At 41.3% G+C, this 12532-nt stretch overlaps 1 protein-coding gene across 1 annotated transcript in view; it reads left to right on the forward strand.

Moving 5' to 3' along the window:
- The first annotated feature begins 429 nt into the window (after positions 1-429).
- Positions 430-12532, forward strand: part of PCP4 (Purkinje cell protein 4) — a 55630-nt gene continuing 43527 nt past the window's right edge. The window contains exon 1 of the mRNA XM_059922298.1: positions 430-465. Within this exon, the coding sequence (XP_059778281.1) occupies positions 457-465 (9 nt within the window). The 5' untranslated portion in view covers positions 430-456. The remainder of the gene's footprint in view (positions 466-12532) is intronic.

Consider the following 12532-nt stretch of genomic DNA (forward strand, 5'->3'; position numbering starts at 1 on the left):
CCCGAGAAAACCAGGGGGGTGTGGAACGGCCGGCACCGGTGTTTTCAGAACTGGTCTTCCTTCTAAAAAAAACCCCCTTCTGTCCACCGACATTGAAAGTGCATTTTTCACATGTCTAAATCCTGTACCCCCTGAAATTATGAACAAAAGCAAACCTGTGATGATCTGTGTGCCTCTGACTTTGACTCTTTTGTCATCTGTGGTTTCCTTCCCTCCCTGGCAGGACTTGGAGATGTGACCGAGCCCGCCTTCTTCCTTTGCTCCACTAGGTGGCCCTGGGAGCCCTCAGATATCTGCCAGGCGTTCAGACAGGTGAATGAATCTCATTGGTTCACGGGAGGCATGATGCCACTGGGCAGCCCTTTTTAAGAGAAAAGCCAGGGCCTGGGAGCAGCGACCCCTGAGCAGTGCTCTCCGTGTGGCTGGTAGAGATACCGGAGCTGCTGTTACAGCACCATGAGTGAGGTGAGTGGGGCTTTGACTCCTGGAGGGAAACCTGGGGGTGAGAAGGGGCTCAGTTAGGCTCAGAAAATGTAGAACCCTTCGACCCTGGAACTGTTTGCTTGGGGGACTGACTCTGTTCATATCTGGGTTTGCATGGTAAGTGCAGACATTGGTTAATTTTGCAACTTTTAAAAATTCACCTTAGGTAGAGAAAGGGATTCATCATTTTGCTTGTGATTTAATTGTGACTTTGGAAGGTGCTTTGGGGTTTAGACCTCAGGAGAGAAAGCTGAGTGTTTTTAGTCTCTTGCGAAGATTTGCACTCTTGCAGCGTGTGTGTCTTCAAGTGTTTTCCTTGGTGGGTACCTGTCAGAATGTGAGCAGGCAGGCCAGCTGGCGAAAGTCAGCCTCAGAAGAGAAGTGAGGGAAGGATTGCATTGCGTGACCATGTGGAAGCATTGCCTGTACAAACTACATCTGCAGTTAATCAGAGTAAAACCAGTAGAGAAATGCAAATTGTATGAACCACAAAAAATCTGCATGTATGGGTGTGTCGGTCTAAGACGGGAGAAACTCTGGCTCCAGTTTTCAATTGAAAGTCACTGCTCTGTATCTGTTTATCCGGAAGAGTTTGTTGGGGCAAACTGATAGCTCATTGTATTTTTTAAAAGATCCTATTCTCTGTCTCTCTTTTCAAAAAGGCAGTTTTGGGGTTGTACACCATCACCCTCTAATTCCACTTGGTAGATGAGACAAATCCACTTTCATATCCTTTTGGCTGGCACTTAAATCATTGTTTTTAAAAATCTTTTATTTTGCCTTTTTTTTTTTTTTTTTTTTTGACAGACGGGTGATCCTTTTTTTTGGGAAATCTACAGTAAAATTAACAACTTCAGAAATAAAATGCCTCTTCCCTGCTTTCACCTCTCTGATGGGTGACTTTTGATATAAACATGACATGAAGACGGAGCAGGCAAAGCGTTATACAATTTAGGAACAGGGTTTGGGATGGAGCCAAGGGATCGGGCAAGGAAGAGTGCGAGTGTGGATGGAAGATGGGAAGGCAGAAACCTTCCAGCAGCAACAAACCTTCCACCACAGCAGCTCCTGTTTGCCCAGTGTCCCCAGTACCAAGCAGGGCATCTAGTTACCTTATTTGAACTTCCCCACAAGCCTGTGAAGTAGGTGCTATTATGATTCGCAATTGACAGATGAGGAAACAGGAGCAGAGAAGTTCAAGGTCAGCTGGCTCAAAGCCACCAGCTAGTGAAGGGCAGATCCAGAACTTGGGTGGGTCTTGATGTCCAAATTGCGTATGGAATTTTCTGATCCGTATGAACAGTGCATGCCAGAGAAAGTGAAAGAGGTGGAGGGCGGGGAGCTGAGGCCAGGAAGCTGGGGCTTTGAAACAGAGACAGGGCAATGAGAGCCAGGCCTTCTTTTCCTGAATGCTCAGGTGAGGGGCTTTCTGCAGAGTCGACAGAGATTTCAGTATCTTCTCTGTTTGCATCGGCTCACCTTGCTTGCAAGTAGAAGGGATGGCCATGTGGGGTGGGTTTTTTTTTATACAACTTAATAGTTTCAGATAGAAGAAGGACTTAGAAACCTGTGTAGCCCAGGGGGCTCCCTGTCTTCGATCAAGTTAGCTAAAGGGGACTCTTCGGGAGTGGGGATCCTCCCGCTGGCTCTCCCCTGTGGCTGTCACCCCATCTTCAGCAGAGGCTTCTTGTCCCGTGCCATACTCATGAGCTTTCCAGAATGCCTCAGCTTGGCAGCGTCACCTAACTGTGGGTCCCCAGGGAGACAGCAAACTTCCCAGAGCTCACCCATCATTAGGATCACAACCTCGTTTCTGCTGAACATGTAATTAGGGCAGCTCTGCAGCCGCGGCCCCGCCCCTCAGCATTCCGTCAGAGGCCTTTGAGGGCTCTTCCAAGAACTCTGCCTTCTTCCTTGAATGTTGATAAAATCCCACAACGTGAACATCTCACACCTTTGCCCCCCTTTGCTTCCCTTCCAGCTCTCTCTGCCTTTCTCCCTCCTGCGCCCATCCCTCGCCCCACGTCACGTGCAGCCCCGGTGACCAGCTCTGCGGCTCATCTCCAAGTTTCTGGGAGCGTGCCCCTCGGAGGGCGGAAATTTGTCCCTTGACTCAAACTTAAATCTGCTTAAAACATTTAATAAAGTTGAACAGAAGCTCCTTTCTGGGTAGAGGACGGGATCTCTCCCCCCTCCCCCCTAAGCTTTTCTTTAGTTGGATGACTTCCATGTGGCTTCTAATTTTAATAATTCTCAGGCGGGGATGGATTTCAGATGATCATTTACTTAACTGTGTAACTAATTACCCCAGAGGGCCAAAGCAATGGATTTTGTCAGACTTTCCCCTGACTTCAGGATTTATTTGAGTCTGATGGGCACAGAGTTCCTGCTCCAGCTGTCAGGGTATAGTGTAGGCTGCAGAAATTCCCTAGCTCACAGCTGGGCTGGGAGGAGAGGCCCCCAAAGGGCCAAAGGCTCCCTGAGGTGAGCTCTCTCTTTGAGTTCTTGCAGCCTTTAGTGGGGGACTAAGCCTGGAGCTGGCTTTAAACTGGGTGACTTTACGACAACACATCTTTTTCCCCTTTAACGACGCTTTTTGGGGGTAAATGGCATGTGATTGAAAAGAGCAGCTCAAGTATAGCAAAGAAAGTCAAGTCCAAATTTAGGGTAAAGTGAGAGAGTGGAGGTGGTTTGCAGGGGTGTCTAATTGGCATTTCAGTATTAAAGTGTGTCAGATGTGCCTGGAGCAATCTATGAAATGAGCTGGAAGATAATTTAGCCAGGATCAAGATACAGGCTTAGGTACATTCACTGGATCAAAAATCCTAAACACCAAGGTCGAAGTTTACAAAATGTATTCTCATCTCTTCCCTGCCCAAGAAAGAAAAATGCTCCTTTTTTTTTTAGTGACCTAAAAATACCATTTGAAGAAAAGTTCCACCAACAATGACAATCAGTTCCATCTTCTCATTCAGGTGTCTGTTTTTAAGTTGCTTTTCAAAAGAACTTATTTAGGAGAGCCAGGAGCAAGATTTTAATGCATAAAGGCACACATTTGGAGAGTTGATTTAAAAAATGACACACACCATCGCCCTGTTTGTGAGAGGATCGGGGAGTTCACAGTTGCATAATGCATCCGTTGACAGCTGTGAATCAGACTTGAGACTCCTTTGGGAAAGCGTTCTCCGGACGCTTCCCTGTTGCTGTTCACAGTCTCTTTTCTGGCATCGGCTTGGATGGGATGTTGCAATTTGATGCCAGGTTTCTGGGCCTTTCTCCCATCCAGACATTGGCCACGACAAAAGGACCACACCTGTCAAGGCATGGTTTGAACACACCGAGGAATTTTGTGGGTCAAATCTTTAGAACCACATGTGTATCCTTAGCACAGAATCAGAAGCTACTTGCCTGATACATTAAATCTCTAAAGCAAGAAGAAAGCAGTGAACAGTATTGTTCTGGACAGAGATTGCAAGGGAAAGCTATGCCCACTTATATTGGGGGACAGGGGATGGAAAAGACTTGATTTTTTTTCCAGAAGTAGCCACTGGTTTAAAAATCACATATGACACTGGTTTAGGGCTCACCTACTCAACTCTCAGTGTAACCCTTTGGTGAGAGAAGTAGTAAGATGAAACAGGCCTAAAATGAAAATTAGTATAGTTGTGTGCTTCCTATGATGTAATAGTGAACTGAAACAGGTGCTGACGGGTGAGTAATAGGTTTGCAAGGAACAGTATAATTTAGACCAGTTAAGCCCGGATTCTGAGGGTAACTGCACAATGTAGATTTTGCAACTGGCCCAAAAGGCTTAGCAAAAGAAGGTCAAATGAAAATGCGATTTCTTACGTAATTTTAACCTCATTTGGGGATATACCTGAGGGGAGATATAGGAAGATCCAGCAAGATCCATATGGCTTTGCTGGATCACACATTGATAGATGCTCTCTCTACTCTAATTGGGAACAATAGGTCTAGAAACACACCAATTGCAACTTGGGTTCGAGTTTCAACATTTCCTAAGTGGGAAGAGGCCACAGTGAAGCAGGAGAATGTGTTTGCTGGGCTGGTGATGGTAATGGATTATTATAAGATTGATTTCCCCAATCCTGCATTTCATTAACGAATGCTGTGGGATTAAGAAGTCTCACCGTTTTTCCTCTTTTGAATTCTAAGAATGACAGAATGCAAGATGTATTTTTTTTTTAGAGAGAAAAATTGAATAAATGACTCACAATTGATTTTATTAGGGGTTTAGTGGAATAGTGTGATCAAGATGAAGAGGAAACATGAGCTTTTGTAATGGAAAGTGCCTTGAATTTATGATGAACACGTTCTCTGCATTATGTTTTAAAATTCTAATTTCTGCTCTCAGTGCTTTATCAGAGGTGTTGTCATAGGTGGAAGGCATTCACAATTTGCTTGGGGTCTTTCTGTTCTTGGTCCACTGGGCATACTGGACTATTTGAACACCTGAATGATATCATGAACCCAAGCCTGGGGCTTTCCATTAATTTAGAATGACTTCCCAGAAAGGGCTTCATAGTGGGGGAAAAGAAAGATTTTAGGGGATACATATGCACAGGTATATATTATGTTTGATTGATATTTTTATAAAACACAGCAATAAAGATCATGCTGTTAAAGTATTATCTTGATTTGTCTGGGCTGCTATAACAAAGTACCACAGACTGAGTGGCTTATAAACAATAGAAATTTATTGCTCACGGTTCTGGAGGCTGACAGTCTGAGACCAGGGTGTCAGCATCCTCAGGTGAAGGATCTCTTCTGGGTTGCAGACTTCCCACTGTATCCTCACCTGGTGGGAGGGGTGAAGGAGCCTTCTGGGGTCTCTTTTATAAAGGCACTAATCCCATCCATGAGGGCTCCACCCTCATGACTTAATCACCTCCCAAAGGCCCCACATCCTAATGCCATCACCTTTGGGTGTTAGGATTTCAGCATGTGAATTTTGGGGGACACAAACATCCAGACCATAGCAAGTATTATGGGTTGCATTTTATTTATTAGAATTATCCTACCTAGACTTTGAACTTCCTGAGTCATCCACAGACCTGGCTCGTGGTTTGGCACTTTGTAATGTTCAGTAGATTAATCTACCGGATGAATCAGTAGATTTCAGGTTGTGGACTTATCAGTTACTGTGACCAACAGACCAGCACCCTCTTCTCTAAATGTTGAGATTTGTGGTCCAGGTGAATTTGGAGAGAAAGAAGTTCTCTCTTTTGTTGTTTACAGGTTTGAAACCTGTGTTTGCCATTTAAATCCTTTTAAATTGGAAATGGGTGCATTGTTATACATGCAAAATAAATACTTTCACAGCAGGCAAAGAAAATGAGAAAAACTTAGAAGAATCTCAATAGAAAGAACTCTTGACATTTGGGAAAATGTCAAGGAAAATAGGGAGCTGAGGGAGGGATGGAGAATTCTAATATCCTTCAGTTTGGGGTTATTCTTCATTGAGACTATTTTGCTTCAGATAAGTTCTGTGAAATTCAAACAAAAAGGGGTGGTAACCTGAGGGGCAGATCCCATGACTACCTTGAAAAACGGCTGCTGTATTGAAATAGCAAACCAATTTGCCTGGGATTAGAGGCGAAAAAGAAATAGTCCAAACTGATCTTTAGTAAGTTAGCTCCGTATGCCCAGTCGTCATCAGCCAAACTGTGAATTCTGGAGTATTGTTGCAGGTGCAATATATCTAGCATACAGAAAGCAAGTTGTGTATTGAAATATTTTAATGAATACTTCAAAATGAAGCACCGATGTTAGTACTAATTAAAACAAATATTTTAACTATAGGTGCATATTTAAATATTGCACATTAATTTATATTTGCAGTAGGAATACAGGATGATTCATATGCAAAAAGACATCAATTCCTATTTGTCCTCCTGGGAAGCAGGACACTGAATGGTGCTTCCAGGCTGCTGTGCAGTCTTGTGGGGTCTGTCTCCACTTTTTTTATTGTCCCCAGGCACAAACTACTTACCGTTCTTCCAGTCTTTGGAACGAAGTGAGGTATAAATAAGGAATGGAGAAACATTTTCCGTTCGATTTGGTACAGGTGCCCTTTGGGTATGGATAGGAGAATGTTCTATAGCTCATTGTTTTGTGTCATAAGCCAAGCAAGCTTGCCACATCTGGCAACGACCCAAAACCCATAAATCCAACATCCATTTCTGGGCTGTTTTACATGAACAATTCAGTATAAGTTACACATTCCAGGCAACAATCTGCTTGAATATTGTTTGTGCCTTGCAGATAGCCCTAAATTTATGCTTCAGAATCTCACTAAATGACTCCTTGTTCCATATCTGAAAGGGAAACGCTTGGCTATATTTATAACATTGCCAGTGGAAAAATCAAGCACCCACTAAATGCCATTATTTTATATTTTACTCTTAAACTGCCACTTTATAAATAAAAGAAAGACAAACTAGAATCGTAAAGTAAGAAGGTAATCATCCACAAATTGAAAACGCCCCTGCAGGACATCTAAAGGGAAGAAGCCAAAAAGTGTGAACTGCCCCACTCAAACAGGGCAATTTTCATATCATGATGGAACTATAAGGAAGAACAGGGGGTCCTTTGCTCTGGGAGGTTTCAGCCTCCAGTTTGAGGACACTGGTGGATTTCCTAAGACTGAAATATCTCAAGTCATCCATATTGCAATCCTTCACCAAATGGCCTGGAATATCTTTTGAATGTTAGTCTTCAAATACTTGTTTATGGCGATTTGATAACTGAGTTTCTATCTGGATTGACGTGAGATTATGCTTTTCTGGCTATTACAATCCAAAACTGTTGTGGAGTGGCACTGTGAAAGAAATGGTCATTTGTCCCCATAACACTGCACCTGTATCGTGGCCAAGGTTCTAACAAAGTGACTAGTTATTTTAATTTTATACAATGCCTGAGAAGAGGACCCCAGAGATTGACAATACTCATTAACATTGGTCTTAACCAACCAAGAGAGTAAAAATATAGCAAGGAAATATGTTCTTTCTTTTTCCCAAGATCTTTTTGAAATTTTTTTTTTTTAGCCAATACACTTTTCTGTCAGTCATGTGGTTAAGTTCCAATATTTAAAAACGAATTAAGAAATTACACTTGTTCTAAAGTGTAAGATTCTTATATATATAATTTCCTTATTAAGTATTATCCACTGTCTCCTTAGGGGTTGTTAGAAAAATATCACTTTATTTTCTTGAGCCTGGCAAAATGGCTAATTGTACCTAGGCTTTTCTTTTTCACATTTCCACACGCTTGTTTGATGTGCAAAAGAATCCCTGAGGCCGTGAACTGGTCAAATTCTGAGCCTGAGAGCATCCACTGTGATGGTCTCCTCATCTGGGAGGGTTGAGAGGTCATCAGTAGACACAGGTGTTGACACAAACCTGCCCACATTCAAGGTGGCAGAGTGTGTTGAACACTCTATAAAGATCCTCTCTCCTTATGAGTCTCAAAGAGCTGTAGATGGAGATGCAACAAGCAAAACTTCAAACTATTATGCCATAGGAACACATCCCTGAAACAATTCAAGGTGGTTTGAAATGATTCTGGTCTCTCCCTAGTGAAACCATTGCTATCCTGCCCCTTCCTTTCTTTGACTTTTTCACCATTAGCTGCGGTAATTCTAATAATAAACAACCACAAGTACTTAAAAACTAACATTCAAAGCTTATCAGCTTTTGGGGAACCATTTCCTCAGTCATCCTGCAGATCCGTGACAGAGCAATGGAATGGTGTACACAGTGACCGTGGGTATCAATTCTCAAGAAGAGTGGTCTTCAAAGCCTTTGATAGCGTACCCTCTCAGGAAAAAAACTGGAGCATGCGTGCACAATAATTTTTTATTTACTTATTTTAAAATTATTTATTCATGCTAATGTGCTCATCTCTTAAGTGCAGTTATGAAACATACAAAAAATAAGCACTGAAAAGAATGAGAGAATGATGAAATAAGCTATACTTTAGATATCTTGCTAATTGTGATGGCTTTATTAATCTTAGTCAAAATTTCAAGGCACCGTATATACTTGTGAGAGATAATTGTTGATGGAAAACGTGGAAATCTATAGTTCAAATAGTCTTGGTAACTGCACTTTAAAAAAAAAAATCATTTATTTATTTATTTTATTTTGTTTATTTTTGGCTGCGTTGGGTCTTTGTTGCTGTGCGCTGGCTTTCTCTAGTTACGACGAGCAGGTGCTACTCTTCGTTGTGGTGCGCGGACTTCTCATTGCGGTGGCTTCTCTTGTTGCGGAGCACATGCTCTAGTAGATGTGGCACATGGGCTCATTAGTTGTGGCTCACGGGCTCTAGAGCACAGGCTCAGTAGTTGTGGTGCATGGGCTTAGTTGCTCTGCGGCATGTGGGATCTTCCTGGACCAGGGCTCGAACCCTTGTCCCCTGCATTGGCAGGCAGATTCTTAACCACTGTGCCACAAGGGAAGTCCTGCACTTCTTTTTGAGCCGAATTTGTTGACTGTGATTTTTAAGCTTGTATTGGCACTTGTGAAGATATTCTAATAGGAGAAGTGTTAGGTAGTGTTTCCATTGTTTCCCTGTTTCTTTTGCTGGAAGTATTAATATCTGTGAAAATTTTATGCAGGAATTTTTTAATTCCTGTAAAAAACAGAAAATTTACCATCTTTCTCATTTTTAAGTGTATAATTCAGTCGTACGGTTTATTTACTTTGTTGTGAAACAGATCTCCAGAACTTTTTCATCTTGTAAAACTGAAATTCTACCCATTAAACAACTCCCTGTTCTCCTCTCTCTATCCCCTGTTAACCACCTTTCTGCTTTCTGTCTCTATGAATTTGACTACTTTAAGCACCTCATATAAGTGGAATTATACAATATTTGTCTTTTTTTTGTAACGGGCTTGTATTACTTAGCATCAGGTCCTCAAGTTTCATCCATGTTGTAGCATGTGACTATGCAGGAATTTTTTAAAGCCACTTACCTACTGTGGTGGGATTAGGTTGGTTAAAGGTAGGTGTATAAATATAAATCCTCTTACCGGAGCACAAGGAACTGCAGTGCAGCATGTGGTGATATTCCAAGAGCAACTCAAGAGTGAGGGAGTCATAGAAAACAAACTCATGGTTACCAAAGGGGAAAGTGGTGGGAGGAGGATTAATGGATACATACCACTATATATAAAAGAGATAAGCAACAAGGTCCATCTGTATAGCACAGGGAGCTATATTCAGTATCTTGTAAAAACCTATAATGGAAAAGAATCTGAAATAGTATATATATATTATATATAATATGTATATATAAAACTGAATCATTTTGCTGCACACCTGAAACTAACACAACATTGTAAATCACTATACTTCAATTAAAAAAAAAAAGGGGAAAAAAGAGGGAGGGTGTTCTGGACAATCCTCAGTCGTGGGATTTCCACTGTTTCCCACCCACCAAATGATGATGTCGATATCAATCCAGATAATAGCTACTGGTAAAATCTAATTTCTTTCTTACTGATCTTAGATCCTAAACTGATATAAATAGACATTCTAAAATTCTCTGCACCATGCATAGTTGTAAGAGTTGAGCACCTTACAATCCCTGAGGTGCCATCCATACTTGAGTCTGTGTCAGTGGTGCCCTCTGGAATTGTGCAGTGCACAACCTGTGCAGCTGAACATGGTGGCCCTGCCCCTTCCTGGGGCGCAGCTGGCCTGCTTAAAGACCATTGAGCCAGAGAAAGAAGGTTGTTTCTACCGTCCTGCTTAGAATTAAAGGATGCCCTATTGTCATTTCATTCCAAGTAGTCATTTAAAATAGGGAACTGAGTGCCCCAAGGCTAATCCTGTTCAAAATCACAGAGATTCTTGAGGAAAAGTCAGGCTAGGTTTCACTTACACATTTCCTATCCTATTAAATTTCTCATTTTCTGACATATCCTGGATACAGCCCAATTTCTTTTATACCTGTCCCAATTCCATTTAGGACTTGGACATGAAACATATTAAAACTAATATTGTCCTGGATTATTTTTTTCAGAGTAAAAAAAGAACAACCACAGAAATCTTGACAAAGTTATTCTTTCCTTCACCAGGGCTTCCACTTTGTTTCTAGAGATTCAAGTATCCAAGCCGACCCCCTCATCCTCCCACCCCAATCACACATGAAGTTGGTAAATGTCAGTATTGCTACTCTTGTACAATATCTCTTAAAGATCTCTGTTCACAAAGTTTTCTTCTGCATCGTCCAGCAGAGTTTCCTTGACTTTGAGTTTACACCAGTGACCTTCATTCCTTGCCTTACCCTCCTTGGCTCTGTTTGAATGTGCAAGACCACTCTAAACCCCCAAAATCAAACTCTTAGAAATAGTTGGCTCAGTGAACAGAGTCCTTTTCTATGGTCAAAACCATTGCATGTACAGGCAGACCTTGGATGTATTTTGGGTTCAGTTCCAGACCACTGGAACTGAAATAAAGTGAATATCTCAACAAAGGGACTCACACAAATGTTTTTGTTTCCCAGTGCATATAAAATTTACATTTACACTGCACTGTAGTCTATTATTAAGTGTGCAATAGCATTATGTCTAAGAAAAAGTACCTACCTTAATTAAAAATGCTGTATTGCTGAAAAGATGCTATCATCTGAGCCTTCAGCGAGGCATACTCATTTTGCACAGTCACATCAAAGATGACTGATCACAGATCACCATAACAAATATAATAATGAAAAAGTTTGAAACATAGTGAGAATTGCCAAAATGTGACACAGAGACACAAAGTGAGTAAATGCTTTTGGAAAAATGGCGCCGATAGACTTGCTTGACACACCGTTGCCACAAACCTTCAATTTGTAAAATATGCAATATTTGCAAAGTGCAATAAAACGAGATATGCCTGTAATTGGTAATTACTTACTCTTTCAAATTTGTTTGCCTTCTAGATTATGCACCTTTAAAAGACAGAGACTGTGTCTTCTACACCCTTCCATCTCCCGAGCACATACCATTCAACCCACATTGATGGAGAATCCATTATATGTTGGACATTGTGCTGGGTGAACGGGCCCCACCCCTCAAGGAGCTTATAGGCTACTGGGGGAGACAGAGTTCACATAAAATTAACTGGATGACAGGGTCCATACAGGGTACGGGGCTACTCACTGTATAGACCAAGTGCCAGGGAAGCATTGGTTAACATCATCGTGCAGACCTGGGAAGGGGAAGAAGGATGTGACCAGCAAAACCTTCCCAAAGAGTCAATGCTTACAAAAGTAAGGGCTCAGTACATGTTGGTTGAAGAATAACCACTATAAATAATGGTTAATCTTAAAAGTCATGTATGTTAGACCCTCATGCAAATTTAGCAATCTTCAGGTCCAATGAATGGATACACATCTATTAGGATACTATTCAGTTATCGCTTGGTATCCTAGGGGGATTGTTTGGTTCCAGGACCACCCTGCCCACGGATGGATACCAATCCAAAGATGCTCAAGTCCCTTATATAAAATGGCATAATATTTGCATGTAACCTACACACATCCTCCCATATACTTTAAATCACCTCCAGATTACTTATAATGCCTAATACAATGTAAGTTATGTCAATAGTTGTAAATACAATGTAAGTGCTAAGTAAATAGTTGCTATCATGCAGCAAATTCAAGTTTTGCTTTTTGGAACTTCCTGGAATTTTTAAAAAATATTTTAAATCTGCGGTTGGTTGAATCTCAGATTCAGAGCTGTCGGATACAGAGGGCTGACTGTAGTTGATTTCTAACTCCTGCTTAGTGATGTAAATTGCTTTAAACATGCTGGACATTTTTTTCATCCTTATTAATGAATAGTTGGGTTCTACTGACTTGTCATATCTTTCTTTAAAAGTGTTAAGTGAAAATAAATCTGTTCAGCACTTTGGAAGCAGATTACATGAGGACAGTCAATAAGATTTTTGGAATTGTGCATATTGTGTTATTTTAAAAGTTCCATATTCTAATTGTGAGAAATGCCTAAGTGAATTTAGATATGCCTGTAATCTAT

The sequence above is a fragment of the Balaenoptera ricei genome, chromosome 4 (assembly GCF_028023285.1).
Source record: "Balaenoptera ricei isolate mBalRic1 chromosome 4, mBalRic1.hap2, whole genome shotgun sequence".
Taxonomy (NCBI): domain Eukaryota; kingdom Metazoa; phylum Chordata; class Mammalia; order Artiodactyla; family Balaenopteridae; genus Balaenoptera; species Balaenoptera ricei.